General features: G+C 37.0%; 2 protein-coding genes and 1 non-coding gene across 3 annotated transcripts; 1 reads left to right on the top strand and 2 right to left on the bottom strand.

The window, feature by feature from the left end:
* Positions 1 to 1,557: 1,557 nt before the first annotated feature.
* Positions 1,558 to 1,634, bottom strand: Trnal-gag (transfer RNA leucine (anticodon GAG)). The gene has a single exon. It is a non-coding gene; the product is annotated as a tRNA-Leu (tRNA).
* Positions 1,635 to 16,141: 14,507 nt separating this feature from the next.
* On the bottom strand, positions 16,142 to 17,245 carry LOC128223370 (nematocin receptor 2-like). Its single transcript, XM_052932649.1, has one exon. The coding sequence runs from the start codon at positions 17,243 to 17,245 to the stop codon at positions 16,142 to 16,144; it is 1,104 nt and encodes a 367-aa protein (XP_052788609.1).
* A 37-nt stretch (positions 17,246 to 17,282) lies between these two features.
* Positions 17,283 to 18,077, top strand: LOC128223369 (uncharacterized). Its single transcript, XM_052932648.1, has one exon. It carries the CDS (start codon positions 17,283 to 17,285, stop codon positions 18,075 to 18,077), a length of 795 nt encoding a protein of 264 aa, XP_052788608.1.
* Positions 18,078 to 19,544: the final 1,467 nt, after the last annotated feature.

Genomic DNA, 19,544 nt, shown 5'->3' with positions numbered 1-19,544 from the left:
GCAGTAGGTCCTCGGTTCGATCGCCGAACTGGACACATACCTTTTTGAACATGTGACATTTGGCGTCCAACATGGGGCCATGACTACATCCCCGTTTAAGATCGAAACTAAAAAATGTGGGGAGTTTGGTATATTTCCTTCTTTCCGGCGCCACCGGACTATCGATGAAAATAGCCACCGGTTGTTATTGTCGTCGGATTTCAGGGACGAATTCAAGTACAGATGGGTGTAAGAAACGTTACATTGTCGCACAGGTTAGAGAGTATATGGGTTCTCCTAGCCACAATAATGCGCATTCAGGGAATATTTTATAATTTGAATATTCAATTTGTTCCGCAAATCAAAAATTGTCAAAGACTCTGAAGCGGCTGTTTCTATGGACTAGGGTACTTTTGGTTAGTAAGCTCAGTTCGTACATCACATATCTTGCAAGCAGTGGGTCCCGCCACTAGTCCCCGGACCGGCCGCATACTAAAATGAGCTTTTTACACATACATGATTGTGGAAAGTCATCCGTACACCGAAGGTCTTACTATTTCAGATCAAACGGCCAGTGCACAACGGTCACTGAGACACTGTACCCGACCAAGCAGCCAGGTGTATACAAACTCGTCGATACCATCGGTAAGAAAAGTTTAAGGAATTTTTGGCATGACAATCCCCTTCTGTGCATCTCCTGCTAATTGCACTGATGTCACACAGTTTATTTGTTTATTGGCTCAGGGCCATTTAGGGTCCATTTCTATAATAGAACGGGCTTTTTTTGTTGTTTTATGGGGGAGGGGGCGGGGGTCACTTATAGAAGAATTAAATGAGCCCTTTAAGGAAATTTCTGACATAGAATTGATCTCAAATTTGTCCTAATTTCGTATGATTAGCATTTACCATACATATAGATCCTCTCCTACCTTAAATATGCACTACTACTCCCAAATAAGATTTACCATAATTAATACAATTGTTTTAATTTACCAAAAAGGATTAATAAATGTCGAAAACATTGGTTCTTGGATACTGCGTTTAATTTGAAATTAAGGTGCAGAAAACACGCTATTTTAATCTTATGAGACGATAGTAGATCACAGTAAATATTTTAGCATTCACCAATCATTTAATATTTTTTCGTTTTCAGCTATTAAAGACACGGTTATTAACTTGTTTTCAGTAATTAATATTTTCCATAAATGCATTATTTCGTAAGGTTTATCACTCAAAATTTAATTTATGTTTTTGTTATACATGTGTATGCATTAATATTGAATAAGAGTGTAACTTTAACATGACTGTTCCCGATCATACATATACAGATCATCTCTTTTCTTGACAAGACTGTGGTGGTGTTAGTAGTTTATACTCCACGTCCCGGCGTGAGCACATTGAAGGGTCCCAGAGTGACGGTTTAACCACCGCACACCTATCCTGGGCAGTTTATCAGGCGGTTAACCAGTACTAGGTGCCGTCACCTCTGCAAGGAACTGACAACTTCCGTACATGCCAGGGGCAGTGGTACAGTGCGAATGGTCGTAGAAAGGATTTCATAACCAATCACAACAGAAGTGACCTGGTCCGCCCGGGAATCGAACCCGGGTTATCCGATTCTCAGTCCAACGCTCTACCGATTGAGCTAACCGGGCGGACAAAGCATGACTGTTTCTGATCATGCATATAGATCATCTCCTACCATTAGTTTGACTGCTCCCGACCGCCTTAAAGGCCTAGTTTAAGCCTTCTATAAGTGACCCACCAAAAAAAAAGAAAAAAAAAAATACGTGTATTAGTACACAACATCTGTTAATTGATCTTAATCTTATTGCCTAATTGGCTGATCTGATCTCAAATCTGAGTATCCTGCTGTGCAGTTTGAGATGTATTTTTATAAAAATGGACCCGAAATGGCCCTGAGCCAATAAACCAATACACAGGAAATTGGCCCTAACTGTGACACCAGGGCGATTGGCAGGATATGCACAGCAAGGAATTATCATGCCAAACATTCCTTAAACTAGGCCTTAAGGTTCCCCTGCAGTGTATTGAGCTTCTGGCGCTACTGTTGATCTTTGATACATCAAGGCCAAATATGATTCCATTTGAAAGAGTATTTTACGTATATAATATATAATCCAATTTAAAATAACGTTATGGCAGTATATTTATTGTTTGTTCTTTAGTTGATCAAATGCCCTTTCAAGGCCAAAAATAAGCTTGATATGTTAATATTATTATTATTATTATTATTATTATTATTATTATTATTATTATTATTATTATTAATTATTTTTTCCTATACACATACAATCCCTTCAAGAAAAAATATAAGGATAACACAACTGAGTACCAGTTACATTGAGACACCTCTTACACGATCAAGATCACGTTTGATTAATTCCCCACCGACAGTTTCGAGTTGCATGAAAACAGGTTTGTCAGAAAAGTTGGTGATGTTTGTAATTTTCAACAAATATTTAAGGCAAATTATATACGAGACCTTAACTCTGCATGAGATAGAGAGACAGTTGCTTTCGATATTATTTGAAAAATCAACACGCTATTGAGCTATCTGTATCAACGTTATGGCAAAGTTGCATTGAATTCGATTCACATATATTATTATTATGTTACTTTTCTTTAAACTCACCGGAAATGTGTAATAACGGGATATCCTGTAAACCTTATTTATTAGAACTCCATCTTATTCCAGTTTTATTACTGATTTTTTTTATAGAATCTTAATAGATTAAGATTAAATTCGTTAAGAAATGCAGGCTTAATACATACTTTTGTGAGTTTATTTTCCCTTTGGAACGAATAACGTGCGTAACGTCAGGTAACAATAAGTCTTACTAATGATTTATTAAAGTTTGCGAGAGATAAGTGCGTTTTAAGACACATATTATTATATTATACGATTCAAAACACTATGTTATGCTATAGTCGTACGGTTTAAGCGTGGTGTACACTATTATATGCACTATTATTATTGTTTTACCGCAGCGTACACAACTCTATATATGCACTATTATTATGTTATAAGCGCGGCGTACACTATTCTTTTTAATATAATTATGGTATTAGCGCGGCGTACACTATTATATGCACTATTATTATGGTATCAGCGCGGCGTACACTATTATAAGCACAATTAGTATGGTATTAGCGCGGCGTATACTATTACATGCACTATTTTTATGGTATTAGCGCGACGTACACTGTTACATGCACTATTTTTATGGTATAAGCGCGGCGTAAACTATTATATGCACTATTAGTATGGTATAAGCGCGTCCTACACTATTTCATGCACTATTGGTATGCCATTAGCGCGGCCTACACTATTAGTATGGTATTAGCGCGGCGTACACTATTATATGCACTATTGGTATGGTATTCGCGCGGCGTACACTATTATATGCACTATTAGTATGGTATTAGCGCGGTGCCATTGGTCCATATATTTTCAGGAAGCGTTCTGAGTGGAGAAAACCAGGTAGTGGCCACCGATTACAAATGTTTCAGCATTGATTGGGGCTGCACACGGCGCAGCGCATTAGGCGACCAATGTGAGGATCCCTGGCTCGAGGTGCAGACGCGATTGCCCAAGCCCAACCCTAAATGTCTCCAGAAAATCGACGAAGTTCTCGCCAACATGTTCCGACTTCGCCTTGGCGATTTGCTTAGGATCCCGCAAGCACAAGGTAACCTGTACGGTTGGTGCTAGCTACGATGTGGCTTACATATTTACATTTCATGATTTTTTTTATTCAAAATTGGTTGGACAAGTGTGAGTAATTTAGTTTTTACTATTAATTCCAAGGCGATAACCCTTACATAATTGATTCTTAGCATATATGTAATATGTGTGTGTCGCCTTGTGACGTTGTGTGTCTCTCTTTTGGTCTTTATCCTTGTGTGTAAGACCTTTATCCTGGTGTCTATATCCACTTAAATATTCAGTTTATGGCTGTTAAGCTTATTTCTGCAGTTTAAATTGTAGCATCGATAATTATGACATTGTACAAGCCGTCTTAAGCAGTTAACGTTTTAGCTGTTATAATCCATTCAATCAATTCTTCCTAAATTGTTCCCAAATGGACCGTAGGCAAAAATATACCGGAATGTGTCGGGTGAAAATTATAAGACACTCTAAATGTGTGTTCGTCTTGCCAGGTTGACTGCAAATTCGGAATACAGAGGCATTTATGTTAATAGTACAAACTCATCATATAAATATCCTTTGTCTATACACAGCTGGCCCCAATTTCTTGAAACATCTTAAGCTGAACTGGCTTATAATAACAGCTTATAAGTAGCTTATTTTACTTAGCCAAAATGCATACTTAAATTTATTTTTATACATGAAAAAAATGGGATTATCATAAGCATAATTCCTATTTTAAGTTTAAAATCTCTAAAAAAGTAAATACTACACAAATCATAGGGAAACAAAAAAGTGAGATTAGCCTAATTTTAGAAGTTTCGAGAAATTAGGCCCAGATTATTTGTTTTGCAGTACGTTGACTTAATTATAATTCGATGACGTCACACCATAATTCATATAGCTACGCGATGTTTAAATGGTTATACATGTATTCTAAAAAAGTATATATTTTAAGGTCACTTAACATGTAAATAAAATTATATTCGATAACCACATTTGCAATTTTAGTCATAGCTAACAGCTGGGCAGCCCATTTTATTGTGGTATTTTTGAATGGTTGAAAATATTATAAATAATATAACACACCAGCGTCGCCTTCTGTTTCATTGTCTATTCTCATTCAAGCAAAAAATAATATTTCATCTTGATTAACTCTCTCTTAATCTATATTAGTCAGAGCTGGTATTCAATATTGGTCTTAATTGGCTCTAAATACGATGTAGCTAATCGGATTACTTAGTATACATAACTGACTAATAGAGTGAATGAAGTCAATGATGTATGACCATAAGATTAACTTAATCTGAATATTGAATACCAGCCCTGTCATTAAAAAAACGTATTCGTAATCAGCAAAGATGCGTCCTTTCTATACTTACCGAAAAGGGTCTCCAAGCAATACCACTATTGTTATCATTACATATTCTTGATTGATTTTGCAGGCTGTCTCGCACCTCCTCCCAAGAAAGGCATGTTTTGAGACTGTCATTTGATGCTATGGGGTGTAAAAAGAAAACAAAATAAAAGTGTGCAATGTTTCATTTGTTTGTGTACTTTCTTTAACTTAAATATAATGTTTCACGGAAATATATATAATGGTTGGGGGTTATTCGACCCTACCCACCTACCTAGTTTGTTGGTTAAAAATGCGTACATGTATGTGCTTTAATATGTGTATTTTCATAGAAATAATGATATAATGATTACTTGAACACTATAACCAACTCGTGACAGTAACGTTGTTACATAAAGCTTTATAAAAAGTAACATAAAAAGAACATAAAAGCCTACCTAGATACACTACCTGTTTTTTGGAAAGGACGACCGTCAACCTAACCATTTTAATGTGCTTGATATCATTACGTTTTTAATCGGTTGAGAGGTCGTCTCGAGGCAAACCATAGATAGGTATTCTCTGGATAAACGAAAAAATTTGTAAACTAACCCGCAAGTGTACAAAGATGTGATTTTATTACAGTCTTGACCTATGATAACTTAATAACCGGAAATAGGAATCAACGTCAGTGATGTCATTTCCGGGCGTATTGAATGTTGATGTGTTGCTAAAATTTGGTTCGATTTCGTAGTGGTACGACTTTGTGTTCGAACGCCATCTCTTTTTATCGGGCGAAGAGACAAAGTTTCCGACCAATGGCACGGCAAAATACAGACTCATTGGCAAAATAAATGTGCAAACATGTTCTACACTGATATGTTATTGAACAAGACATACTTTTTGACAATGAAACGCATCAATCAATTTAACTGTTGTATTGGGCTGTAAAATATCCACCCGTTCCTTGCGATTAAATTGTGATTATTTATTTCCCGTTCTTTCAGAAGGTTACACTATGTTTGTATGATTTACAATGTCCATTTAAGATATTTTTATGGATTTTCGACGGTTTTGCTCGTATCACTGTTGTCTATGTATATATGCTAGAGTTCATTTTGGCGATGTACAGAAAATGGAGCGGATGTAGCGAGGCCGAAGGCCGAGAAAGCTCGTACAATTTTCTGTAAATCGTCTAACACTAACATTTTGGTGTTCGCACATAGTTGACCAACTCGCCCCGCCCTTTGCGTAGTCACGTGGTATTTTGGCGCGGAATTCAAACCGCCCAGGCGTTAGTTTCATTAAATGATTGTCGGTCGATGGTAAATTTTCGTGGCTTTAAAAGCAATTGAATTAGATTGATGTTTGAACAACAATGTAAAAGCACCGAAACATAAACGTTTATATTACTTTTCGTTTAGAAATCAGCAAAATGTTGATATTTAGGTTCTTAGAATTACCTAGGTATGTTTGCTATGGTGGCATATAGGTTCTTAGAATTACCTAGGTATGTTTGCTATGGTGGCATATAGGTTCTTAGAATTACCTAGGTATGTTTGCTATGGTGGCATATAGGTTCTTAGAATTACCTAGGTATGTTTGCTATGGTGGCATATAGGTTCATAGAATTACCCAGGTATGTTTGCTATGGTGGCATATAGGTTCTTAGAATTACCTAGGTATGTTTGCTATGGTGGCATATAGGTTCTTAGAATTACCTAGGTATGTTTGCTATGGTGGCATATAATTGCCGTAAGATAACCTGTTAACATTCGCGAATTGTTTCGTGTTAACCACTTAATTTTCGCGATAATTATCTAGCTATCCAGTTAATATTAGCGTGACCTTTTTAATAAGATAAAAAGCATAACACTAAAAACAGGCTTAAATGTGCCAAGAACTGCCACCTATTACCCTATTTCAGCTGTATAACATTAACAGGTTAACCAGTTAGTATGTTACTTATTAAGTGGAATTCGCAAACCATAACTGCATCAGTAGTTAACCTGTTAGCGCCTGAATCTGGACTGCATGTATAGCTAAGTTGTAACACGAATCTTATTGCGTTAACCAGTTAGTATGTTACTTATTAAGTGGAATTCGCAAACCATAACTGCATCAGTAGTTAACCTGTTAGCACCTGAATCTGGACTGCATGTATAGCTAAGTGGTTAACACGAACGGCAGTTATTTGCCACCATAGTTTGCATTGTACAGAGCTTTTCTGGGATGATCTCGTCAGGTTTTATGTTCAAAATGATCAACAAAAGATTGCACATTTTTTAATTGAATTTGCTTGATCGGTTGTATATTATAAAGAGAATATTAAAGGAAGAAACGTAAATGAGATTTGTATTTCAATACTGTCACAGAAATATTTTAAATGTGCACTGAATAGATGTCAGTACGATTTGACAGCTGATAACACATCTATTTCCAATCGTAAGCTTCAACTGCCTCTTCACAGCGGCAACCTTAACTACCAATCATAGCACGCATGCGCAGAGGGCAGAGCGATCTTTGAAAAATAGACGACTTTACCAAATCATGTAGATCGACTAAATGCTCTCCACGATAACAAATGTTTGTTTTCACCGTGATATATGCTCTACATGATATGGAGCTACAGTATATAGGGTAAATCTTTGATTGCCAATGGCCAACACATTTGGGCGACCTACAATAAAATATATTGTAGGTCGGCAATTTTCAATCGAAAACAACCTCGGATGTATATGGACGGTTCACAATGTCAAAATTTCTTAAACTTAACCAGGCTGCATGTAGCGTAGTAATTTCAATTTAGCAGTTAAAACTAATGACTTAACTCTTATGAATCTTAATTATTTATGCAAAAATACACTTCACTGGGAATGAATTTGAACCTGAGAGTAGGATTAAAATTTCTATTTTATCACGTTTGACCCATTATTCAAATTATAATTAGATAACATGAAGTAATTTTTGAATGAATAAGAATGGGCGGAGTGAGCGTAGCGAATGAGGCCTTCTTAATCATTAAAAATAACTCCAAGTCGTCGAACTGACTTAGAATGCAACCTCATTGGCTGATACATTGACAACGAACAACCTACCGCAGGGATTGTGTATCGGATGATTGACAGTAGGCGGACCTTTAAACACCCGCGAAAGGTAAAGTTCATAATGAATAAGTCTATTACTTACATGCATAGCTGCAATTTTACTGGCTTAAAATGTAGGTTGAATTCTAATAAGTTATGAAAAAATAGCAGCCATTATTCTATGTTTACATCGGAAATGAACCATAGATAAAACGCAAACGGATCACTTATCTCCGTAAAATGTTGCTTTTATAATAAGCTGAGCTTAAGCAAAGTTTGAAAGTACCTGTATCAACCGATAACGTATGATACATTTGTATAAAATGAAATATAGTGAAAGGTTGATACAAACAATCCATTATAAAAATGCTGGTTATATATTCTGCATATCGTTATCGCCAATTAAATGAACTAATCAAACATCCTCTTGTTTAACTTTCGTTTTGTTGCTGATAATAAACAGTCTAGATAGTTTTTATTGCGTTTCATTTAATTTTAGTTCGAATTTACTTGATACAACCAGGGGCGGATCCAGGATTCGGCGTAAGAGGGGCATTACTACAGGGTGTAACCATTTTACCTGCGCCCCTCCCTCAGAAACGAAATTTATTTGGTTAAAATTATTGGCATGGGGTTTGAGGGTCGTTATCAAAGAACATTTTAACAATTTCTAGTCCGAAATGGTGCATTTCGGGCGTAGTTCATTACTTTTCCTCTCCTATATTGAAATAAAAAGTCAACTTGGACGATTTAGGGGGGGGGGGGTGCTCCACCCCCCAACCCCCCTCAATCCGCTAGTGACAATTGTAATAAGGATAAACTAGTTCACTCTAGTTAAACATTTAATCGATAAATGCAAATGAAGTTTAAATTACGTAATACAATATTCATGACACGTGTTTTAGGAAGATTTTTTAATGAAAACAATTGCATTTGTAATAGTTTAAAAAACATAAACCATGAAAATGGAAAATGAATGAGTTAATGCGAAATACATGAAATAATTTCAGTGTCTAAATCATTAGAAATAAGTTACTCTATGTTTGTGGGTGTAAAGCTCTTTGTACATCTTACAATCTTTTGTTGTGTAAATAATTTCCATTGGAATGGAACAAAAACAACATTCAATAAGACAATACTTATAACAAGTCAGCTATTTTTCAGCCCACGCCACCTATAGCTTGAAAGCGAACCCATTCGACGGCGCACCTCTGGTGATATTGCTCGATTAGAGTCCGGCGGCGACCTCTCCGTGTTGTAAGAGGACAGCCGAGTGACAAGGTCCCTCATGGCCCCATCACTGAGCGGCTGGTCACCGCGAAATCTGTGAGCGTTTAACGGATAATACTGCAACTGTACAACACGTTGTTTAGGAGGAACGTAAATCTCCTTTCGGTCGATACGTCGAATTGACGATGTTCGCGCTGAGAACGCCACTGTCGGCTGACACACGCGCGTCAAGACGTTATCTAACTCAATTCGATTCATTTTACGGCCCGGTACCTCCATAGCAAGAAGACCAGCCGGCTTTTCATTTATAATAATGTCCGTTTCTGTTCGCCTGCGTTCCCGTAACCGTTCGTGCATGCGTGACGTAGTATGGAATTTGTTCATTGTATCTTCGAAAGTATCATCGTTTCGGTCCTCCGCTCGTGAGACGCTTCGAACTTGTGCTCGGTCATGCGACACGTTCCTGGGTGTGCGTGCACGGACATTTCGAGCTGGTGCCGACTTCGGTCTCAGGAAAACTTCATCACTATCCAACATGACACTTTTTTATGTGGTCTTATTGTTTTTGTGTTGGTATTTCAGATGACCAGTGCGTTACATAATTATCATACACATAAAACCAACAACTTATCCCAACTGAACCACAATGTGTTCAATAAAATCGAATGAATAATTTATGTTTCATTTTAGCTATATATCAGAAAAAGCACCAGTCATGAACGTAAATATCTCGGCACAATAGGTAAACCTGATTTAAAAGTTCTAATCTCGATGCATGAGAATAAGTAAATTTACGAGTTCCAATCTCATCAAAAGTCGAAATGAAATCTGTAATTTAAATGGTGTGGTTTTGCGATAAGAGCCCAAACATCTTGAACAATAAATCCACTTAAATGAAAATGTTTATCTCCCATTCATTCTGTCTGAACGCATTTGTATACAATGAATTCTCTGATTGTTAAAGGGATAATTAACGTTTCTAAATAAACGAGTGGACGGATGGAGTGAATAAATGATAGAATGCGTTAATAGTTATATATTTATTTATTGATGTCTAGATGTATTTATTTTATTTTTATTTTTTAATTATCTTTATTTATGTATTTATTTATATATTTATATATACAAGATTATGCATTCAATCATTTGTTCGTTCGTTCGTTCGATAGTACGTTGGTTGGTTGGTTGGTTTGGTTCGTTCATTCGTTCGTTCGTTCGTTCGATGGTACGTTGGTTGGTTGGTTGGTTTGTTCGTCCGCGTCCATTCATTCATTCATTCGTTCGTTCGTTCGTTCGTTCGTTCGTTCGTTCGTTCGTTCGTTCGTGCAGTCATTTATTCGTTCATAGTTTTATTATTTCCAAACTCTTTGTGTATTCTCTATTTATGATAAGCTATTTTTTTAATTTTTCAAATTATTACTTCTTTCAATTACAGTGTATGGTCATCGCATGCTTCCCTATTTAAATAATATAAATATATCATGTTCCTTTAATCATTTTAAGTCAACGAGGATTTAAGTTTTAAATCCTGTAATCACAACAAATTAGTCCTTAATCCGAGGCAAATCCCATTATAAAAGTGAACAAGATAAATTCTATACATAGTGAACGGACCAATTTCACATACGGCCAGGCGCAATTTAAAGTTATGAGCGCAATAAAACAATTACCGTCGATATTTGATCGTTAGAAGCAATTTAAGTAGTTATGAAATTAGTTGTAAACAAATACTTTAAACATATTTTATTAGTTAATTGTTGCAGTGATTTATATTATGCAAAATATTTTTAATTTTAGATTTGTGCATCAAGTGAAATACGGCAATACCAGAAAAAATAACAAGGGGCCCACAATGGCATTAACTCGCTCACCAGAGTAAAAGTTATAAACATTTGTTGTTGTTTTTTATGAGAATGAATGCGTTTTCGTTTATATCAATGCAACTAGGGATGACACGATAATCGAGTATTTCCAAATTGTGAAGTTGTTAAGGTCATTCAAGCACAACATTGATATTTATTTTCAAACCTGTACATATGGTCCTAATTTTATTGCTCAAACAACAAAAAATAAGAAAGTAGGTCAAAAGGTCACAGTCAAGGTCATCCAAGGACAACATTGATATTTTCGAAACTATACACTAGGTCCATATTCAATTGCTGTAGCTTCAAAATAAGGTTAAAAAGGCGGAATCAGCTTTTACGCCAGAGTTTGAACAAACTTGGTAGAGGGTCATCATATGATGCTACATAACAAATATTAAAGGTCACGGTCTAGCGATTTGAGACAATAATACGTTCAAAGATTTCTAAGTCTTTAGGAAACTTGTGAACCCCAGGGAGTGGCCAGTTTTCTCCCCAGAGGCATAATCTGATCAAACTTACTGATAGCCCACTGTATGTTGCTTCATACAAAATATCAAGGGTCTGGGCCTTATATAGATTTCGCTATATAAGTTTGTTAGAAACTTGTGACCCCCGTGTCGGGACAAACTTTGACAACAAGGGCATACTTTGAACAAACTTGGTATAGAATCACTAGACAATGTAACACACCCAATATCTATGCGTTATGCCTCATGATTTATACCAAGATTTGTTTTATTGTTCCCTTCGGTTGCCATATCAACGACAGTTCTTTATGGAATGCATCTATTTGAACAGTTTTAAAAGGGCAATTAATTGGCCAAGCAATTTAGGAGAAGATGTCGGTCGAAGCAAATGTCGACAGACGACGGAAGGACGACGGACGCCGGACGATGAGCGACGGGAAAGCTAAATTATGTGAAGAACAATGAACAGGAATAGCATTAGTGGTATTGTAGGGTCGGTAAAGTGAAGCTTGCTGAACAATTGCTCTATAAAATAGTAAATACGGTATAAACATTAACTCCAATTAGACTTAGTGGTCGACATTTTATTTTGACAAACGAGAAGGCAGTATTTCTCACAACAATTATTTATTTTCTTCTAAATATTGACCAAATACTTTTATCAACATAATCTATAACAGAATGCGATTTTATAATGAGTAGAACATTGAGAAATGACTCAGGTATATTCGTGATGTTGGATCAAAGAAATATACACACAAAAAACTTTGACAGCATTAACACTGAACCTTAAAAAAGCACAATGATATAAAAAGATAAGCTTATTTACATTCATATTTCACTTATGTTTGACGTGTTTAAATAATGAAAACATTGGCTAATGCTATAAAGTACACTGACAAATCGTACATTTTACAAGGGCGGTTCAAGGATTTGACGTTAGAGGGGGCGTAACCTAGGGCGTAACCTTTTGACTTGCATCCCTCCCTAAGAAACGAAATTTATATGGTTTGAAGTGTTTTGGCGGGGGGGGGGGGGGGAGCTCCCCAAGAATATTTTTACAATTTCTATTCCAATAGTGTATATTTCTACAAAATTGAATTAAAAAGTAAACTTAAACGAATTTAGGGGGTGCGCGCGCGTGCCGGGTGCGCACCCCCCCACCTACCCGCAAGTGGCTTACGGGATTAGCAAACATTACGTTGTCTTTTCATCTATTTTTTCTATTGATATATAATTGCATGTTTTATGTATGCAATACTTTATAATGCACACTGGCTTAGGCTTTAAATCTTGCATGCACGTAAATGTTTGTTTGCAAATTCGTGAACAGAGTTTATTTATCTTAAAATAACATCACAGGTTTATTCTAGAAGAAAATCTGTATTGGTAGGAAGTCAATTAAAACATGTTTTCATACCCAAACAAATAGAATATCGTTTATAGCACGTTTGCGAGGCAGCATACTTTAATCAACAAAGAAAAGAAGAAGAAAAGAGAAATGGTTGATGATTTATGAAGCAAATTCCATTCCAGAGATTACAACTAAATTCACATCTTAGACATACAATAGCTTTCTGTCAGCAAAGGTTTTAAAATTTTGATAAACTACTTACCATTTATCGTATGCATTTAAAGGGAATAGCTTATGTCTTTTGGAAAATGCATTTTTGTTTGACGAAATAAAGTGTGGCAAATCATTATGAGAGTACTAAACATCTAAGATACTAATCGCTAGAACCCTTCAGCAAATGTTCATATTTGCTCATATATCGTCTTTGAATACCACAATTTGTATAAGCGTTAATAACAGCTATGTATAATGAGCAATTAATTGCTGCGTGATTGGTTGATTGACATTATCTCTTGATATTATCAATGTTTTGATAAAATGTCAAAATATTCATAATTGTTGTACAAGCCTTGGTGGTCTAGTGATTTAGGCGTTATTTTTTCTTCACTTAAGTATTTAGACATAAATACGGTAATTATTAAGCGCTCTCTGACGTCACGCCTTTTCCAATAATTCTTAGGTCATAGGTGGCGCTGTTTTTAGTGCTAATTTCATTGTTAAGCGCGCCGCCAGCCGAGCGGTTATCGTTTATAGTTTAAATTAATCCCTCCCTCCCTCCCCTTTTCAAAGTGAATTGATAGGTTTTGTCTTCTCTTTTTTTACTTTTTTTTATTTTTCTTAATGCCTTTTTGGTGCTGTGCTTATAACAATAATAATAAAAGTGTGACTTGTTCATATGTCTTGATTATGTATTATGAATATTTATCATTTGTATTACTCGTATTCATATTGCTTGTGTATCATAGTTATATTTATTTACTAGTTGTGTGATTAATTCTTGTGTTACATGGCGTGTTTGGAGGCTGCTTGCATAATATATATTTGTATAATTCACTTTACAGCCTCCTTTTTTCGGCCAAAATTTATTCAACTATTTATTTGATGTCTGCTTTGTTTTTCTGTGTTCCATCTTCAATGATTTAAGCTTCTATGATAATTTTACCGGCGTTGGTTCGCAGTCCACAAAAAACTATTTATTTTTTTAATATAATTGTACTAATATTTGGACCAAAAACATGAGCGCGTCCCTTTAAAGTGATCTAAAAAAGTAGTTTGTGATAAAAGATCAACGTGTATCTACGTTGTGGAAAATTCATTGCCACAATTGAGATTAAACTAGAACAATTTGATAAGCGTGTTGTTAATATGGCACTTCATATCTAGTTTTAAACAAAGGCTTCGTATTCCAAACATTCTTTTAAACATTAACTATTGAACTGACACATGTAAATAAATAAGGTTGTGTTTGTGTTTTCGAAAACTAATGATGACTAATCGGAATCCAAAGAAGTTCGTCAATAAAGCAATTGAAAGAAACTACAGTGACATGCCTATTAACCTAAAACTCAATTTTGTTTTCGCTCATATGACAATCGAGGATTTACCCTATTTACTGTAGCTCTATATCATGCAGCTAGCAGACGTCTGAGCAGATTTGACGGTGAATACAAACATTTTCATTTCGTGGAGAGCATTTTGTCGCTCTACATGATTTGGTAAAGTCGTCCATTTTCCATCGAACGCTCTGTCCTTTGCGCTTGCGTGAAGTAACTACGATTTACTGACATTCATTTAAAGAAACTTACGCTTGGACGGCTTAACTTTCGCGCCAAAATACCACGTGACTTCACAAAGGGCGGAGCTAGTGGGTCAAGTTAGTGCGAACACCAAATAAGTTAAGAGTTCATATTGGCGATCTACAGAAAATGTGGCGAGTGTTCTCGGCCTACAGCCTTGCTGTGCTCGCTCCATTTTCTGTAGGTTGCCAAAATGAACTCTAAAAACATATACAAAGAGTATGGTTCAGGACGCAAGGATCAATGCCAAAGTAACACCACACAATAGAAATAGCGTTACAAGACAACCATATTACACAACTATCAACATACTTAGTACAACAATTGGTTAATATATGGGTTATCGAATTGGCTCGGCCAGTGACAACTTATTACTAGGGGATGAGGAGTATCAGATCACAACATCGCAGCCTAGTTAAACACAGCGTTAAAGATGAACTCTTACTGTCAAATAAGATTAACCACAGTATGTGTTTGCAATACCAAAAAAGATTATTAAGTGTCGAAAATAATGTTACCCATGAAGGATACCGAGTTTAGTTTAAAATAAAGGTATTTCTACCTTATGAAACGATAGTAAATCATAGTAAATCGTTAATCACTCACTAATCATTTAATATTTTTGGGTTTTCGGCTAGTTAATACACGTATACAATCTTGTTATAAGAAATCAATATTTTCCATAAATGTATTATTCAGTAAGTAGTTTAAGGTTTAGTGCTCAATATATATGTTCGTTATATATGTGTAGTTATTGCTTTTTAATAAGAGTGTCACTTTAAAGACTAAATATGAATGTCGGTAATGCTCAATTGTTTGTCTTTGTAAAACGCTGTCAGTTTCCGGCAAATAAAAAAACGTCCTCTGTATGAGTGTTGACGAATTGCGCGTACTCCTTACATTCATTAATTGGTGGATAATGCCATTCGGAACACCTCGGCCATTTCCATCGAAAAAAACTTCGTAAGAAGTAGTTCGTATTTTTTTAAGTATTAATCAATAGTAGAGTATAAACTTTTATTTTGTATTAATAAGTTCAAATTGAGTACCAGTGTGATATTGCATAAATAAATAAGATTTCCAAGAGTAAATATATTCGGTTTAACTGTTATATAAAAATCACCACGCGATTCACCTGCAGTGAAGTTAAATGTAAAGAATTCTAACATTGTAAACCGTCCATATACATCCGAGATTGTTTTCGATGGAAAATGACCGAGGTGTTCCGATTGGGATAATGCTAGGTTGCTGAATCTTAAAATGCTTAGTTTCGCCTCCTTCTTCATAATTTGCTACATGCGTGTGTCCGCGCAAACTTAACATAGATCTAATTGAAGAAATTGATAACTTGATCACTAGTTTCGGCGAAGGATTTCGATTACTTTGAGACGAAAGCTTGGACTAAAGAAAGCGTATATCAGAGGATTCATCGCACAATTTAAGAAGAACGACCTGATTATAATTTTGTACGCCGCTCGTCCTTCGAGCGAGAGTGACTCTATATATTCCGGAAAGAGACCTCGAAGAACCATGATGGTGATATGGGGAAGATAACTCAGATTGAACGACAGGGAGACCAAAAACATGACGAACGTTGTGTTCCTAGAACGGGTACCAGGCTTCGGCTTCCCTTCAGAATAGTACGTCCGTTTGTTACTTCCAGAGATAATACTCAAATGGTTTATCTTTTTGGGTAGGCCATTTCTCTGACCGTTCATATTCAGTTCATCGTTTCTATTTTCATCTTCACATTTTCCGTCGGCTTTTTGCTTTTTCGACTGATATCGGTGAAGCGCCTTTCCTGTCTTTTTCACTTTGAATCCAATTAGACAATAAAGAATAAGCACCGTCAGCGACTCTGACACGCACAGCACCCCGTAAAAAGCCAAGTAAATAAAAGGAATACTTGATTTCGTCATTTCATCAACCGTTGAACATTCCGACGCCGTCACGTTTCTTTCAAACTCATAAACCATAAACGTCTTTTTGCCGTATACAAAAAACGTTGGCCATGACACAAAGAGTCCGATAGTTAACGAAAGGCCATACAACAGTTTTGCTTGTGTTATACTGATCTGTGAATCAAATGGTTTACACACTTTCCTGTATCGGTCCACAGAAATGCAGAATAGAACAAAAGCTGAAGAGGTTGTTCCGAACGTTGTGCTAAAACGTGCAACTTTACAGACCCAAACTTTGTTGAACGTGTATTGTTCAAATAAAAGCACAATATCGGCTGGAATCGACCAAACACAACCGAAAAGATCAATCGCAGCTACTCCAATGATGAAAAGGCTGAAGTTTGATTCTTGGTAGCTTTTTCGATACACGTGGATTACGAGAGAATTTCCGGCAAGTCCGAAAAATGCTAGGACTCCGTATAAGATTGCACCGGGTAGAAGTCGTTTTGACTCCTCGCTCTCCAACCATTCCAAAATTTCGTTCTTAGTTGCATTCATTTCAACAATGAATTGTAACGATTGAAAGAAAACACGAATGCGGTACGGATACGTAGACTCACAAGTTCATTTCCGTCGTCCTCACAAGTTCATCAACCGGCGTCTTCACAAGTCCATCAACCGGCGTCCTCACAAGTCCATCGACCGGCGTCCTCACAAGTCTATCAACCTGCGTCCTCACAAGTCCATCAACCGGCGTCTTCACAAGTTCATCAACCGGCGTCCTCACAAGTCCATCAACCGGTGTCCTCACAAGTCCATCAACCGGGGTTCTCACAAATCCATTAGCTGGCGTCCTCACAAATTCATTAACCGGCGTCCTCACAAGTCCATTAACCGGCGTCCTCACAAGACCATTTACCGGCGTCCTCACCGGCGTCCTCACAAGTCCATTAACCAGCGTCCTCACAAGTCCATTTACCGGTGTCCTAAGAAGTCCATTAACCGGCGTCCTCTCAAGTTCATCAACCGATGTCCTCACAAGTTCATCAACCGGCAAACTCACAAGTCCATTAACCGACGTAGTCAGAAGTCCATTAACCGACGTCCTCTCAAGTTCATCAACCGATGTCCTCACAAGTTCATCAACCGGCGCCCTCACAAGTCAATCAACCGGCGTCCTCACAAGTCCATTAACCGGCATCCTCTCACAAGTACATTAACCGGTGTCCTCACAAGTCCATTAACCGGCGTCCTCACAAGTACATTAACCGGCGTCCTCACAAGTCCATTAACCGGTGTCCTCACAAGTCCATTAACCGGCGTCCTCACAAGTCCATTAACCGGCGTCCTCACAAGTCTATCAACCGGCGTCCTCACACAAGTCAATTAACCGGCGTCCTCAAAAGTCCATTAACCGGCGTCCTCACAAGTCCATTAACCGGCGTCTTCACAAGTCCATTAACCGGCACCCTCACAAGTTAATCAACCGGCACCCTCACAAGTTAATCAACCGGCGTCCTCACAAGTTCATCAAGCGGCGTCCTCACAAGTTCATCAACCGGCACCCTCACAAGTTAATCAACCGGCACCCTCACAAGTTCATCAAGCGGCGTCCTCACAAGTTCATCAACCGGCACCCTCACAAGTTAATCAACCGGCACCCTCACAAGTTAATCAACCGGCGTCCTCACAAGTTCATCAACCGGCACCCTCACAAGTTAATCAACCGGCGTCCCAACAAGTCCATTTAACGGCGTGCGACTGGGTTAAGCCCTATTTGATGTAGGTCTTATCCATATTACTTACTGTCCTATGTTCACACATTCATTCATATGTCAACTTAAAATACTCCACTGAACACCGACGAGAGAAAATAAAATACTTATTGTCTTTGTTTCACTCGCATCAAATATTTTGTATTGCATTTAATCTTTTCTTCTAATTCCATTATCCGAGAAACAGATCGTGTAACGCCTTTGCGTACTTAAGGACAGTTGCATTACAACGCGATTATCTGACGTTTACATCGAATTATTCCGTCATTCGAGTCAGTTATTTGTTTGCCATTTATATTCACAGGTGTTCCCTAGTCATGAAACCCTACTATAAATGTATGACCATTTGAATCATCGATATAAGGTATGACGATAAACTCTATTTCGTCGAAGAGCGGTTTTATTGCAAGCGATTTTATTATGCTACATATTTATGGACAACCCCCCCCCCCCCGGAAGATTTGTCATGTCATGACAAGGGAACCCCGATGGTCATAGATCACTCACATCATATACTACGAATAAACTTACATGAACAATTGTCAACCGTGTGTGCCGTATATCTAAGTTTTGTGGCGTCTGACGCGGAGTTGTTTCATGCTTATTTTCTACATATATGCAAACAGAATACAAGGCGGGTGTCAATCCTGACGCAGGGTGAATCATTTGAAGAAATGCAGTAACGGGCCAGAAGTCAAATGTTTCCTGTTGCTGTTGTGGTTGCAGTTGTTGTTGTTGTTGTCAAGGGAGACCAATGTTGTGGTAAGTGTTGTTTACAATGAGTATCATTTTAAACACTACCAATAGTAGACAGTGAAATGGTGGTACTAATCGCTCAAAAATCGCAAAAAATACTTAAGTCAAATCTCAATCTCAGACTCAACTAAGTTTACCACATAACATTAAAAGTTATTAAAACCCGTATATTTTTTACACCTTTTTAAAAGAGCTTATTCTACAGCATAAATTGTAACTGAGTACAACTCAATGTTTTTAACATTTACTCAAGTATATTTTGCACTAGAATAAGTTTTCTTAAAAAAATGACTATTAGTTTTTATCAACACATATTAAATATAGTA

This window comes from Mya arenaria, chromosome 17 (genome assembly GCF_026914265.1).
Source record: "Mya arenaria isolate MELC-2E11 chromosome 17, ASM2691426v1".
Lineage (NCBI taxonomy): Eukaryota > Metazoa > Mollusca > Bivalvia > Myida > Myidae > Mya > Mya arenaria.
The sequence above is the reverse complement of the archived record's forward strand: the minus strand, read 5'-3'. Positions and strand labels throughout refer to the sequence as shown.

Excerpts from the sequence above, each read along its gene's own strand:
- LOC128223369 (XM_052932648.1), top strand. The coding sequence starts at position 17,283 with ATGCGGTACGGATACGTAGACTCACAAGTTCATTTCCGTCGTCCTCAC.
- LOC128223370 (XM_052932649.1), bottom strand. The coding sequence starts at position 17,245 with ATGAATGCAACTAAGAACGAAATTTTGGAATGGTTGGAGAGCGAGGAG.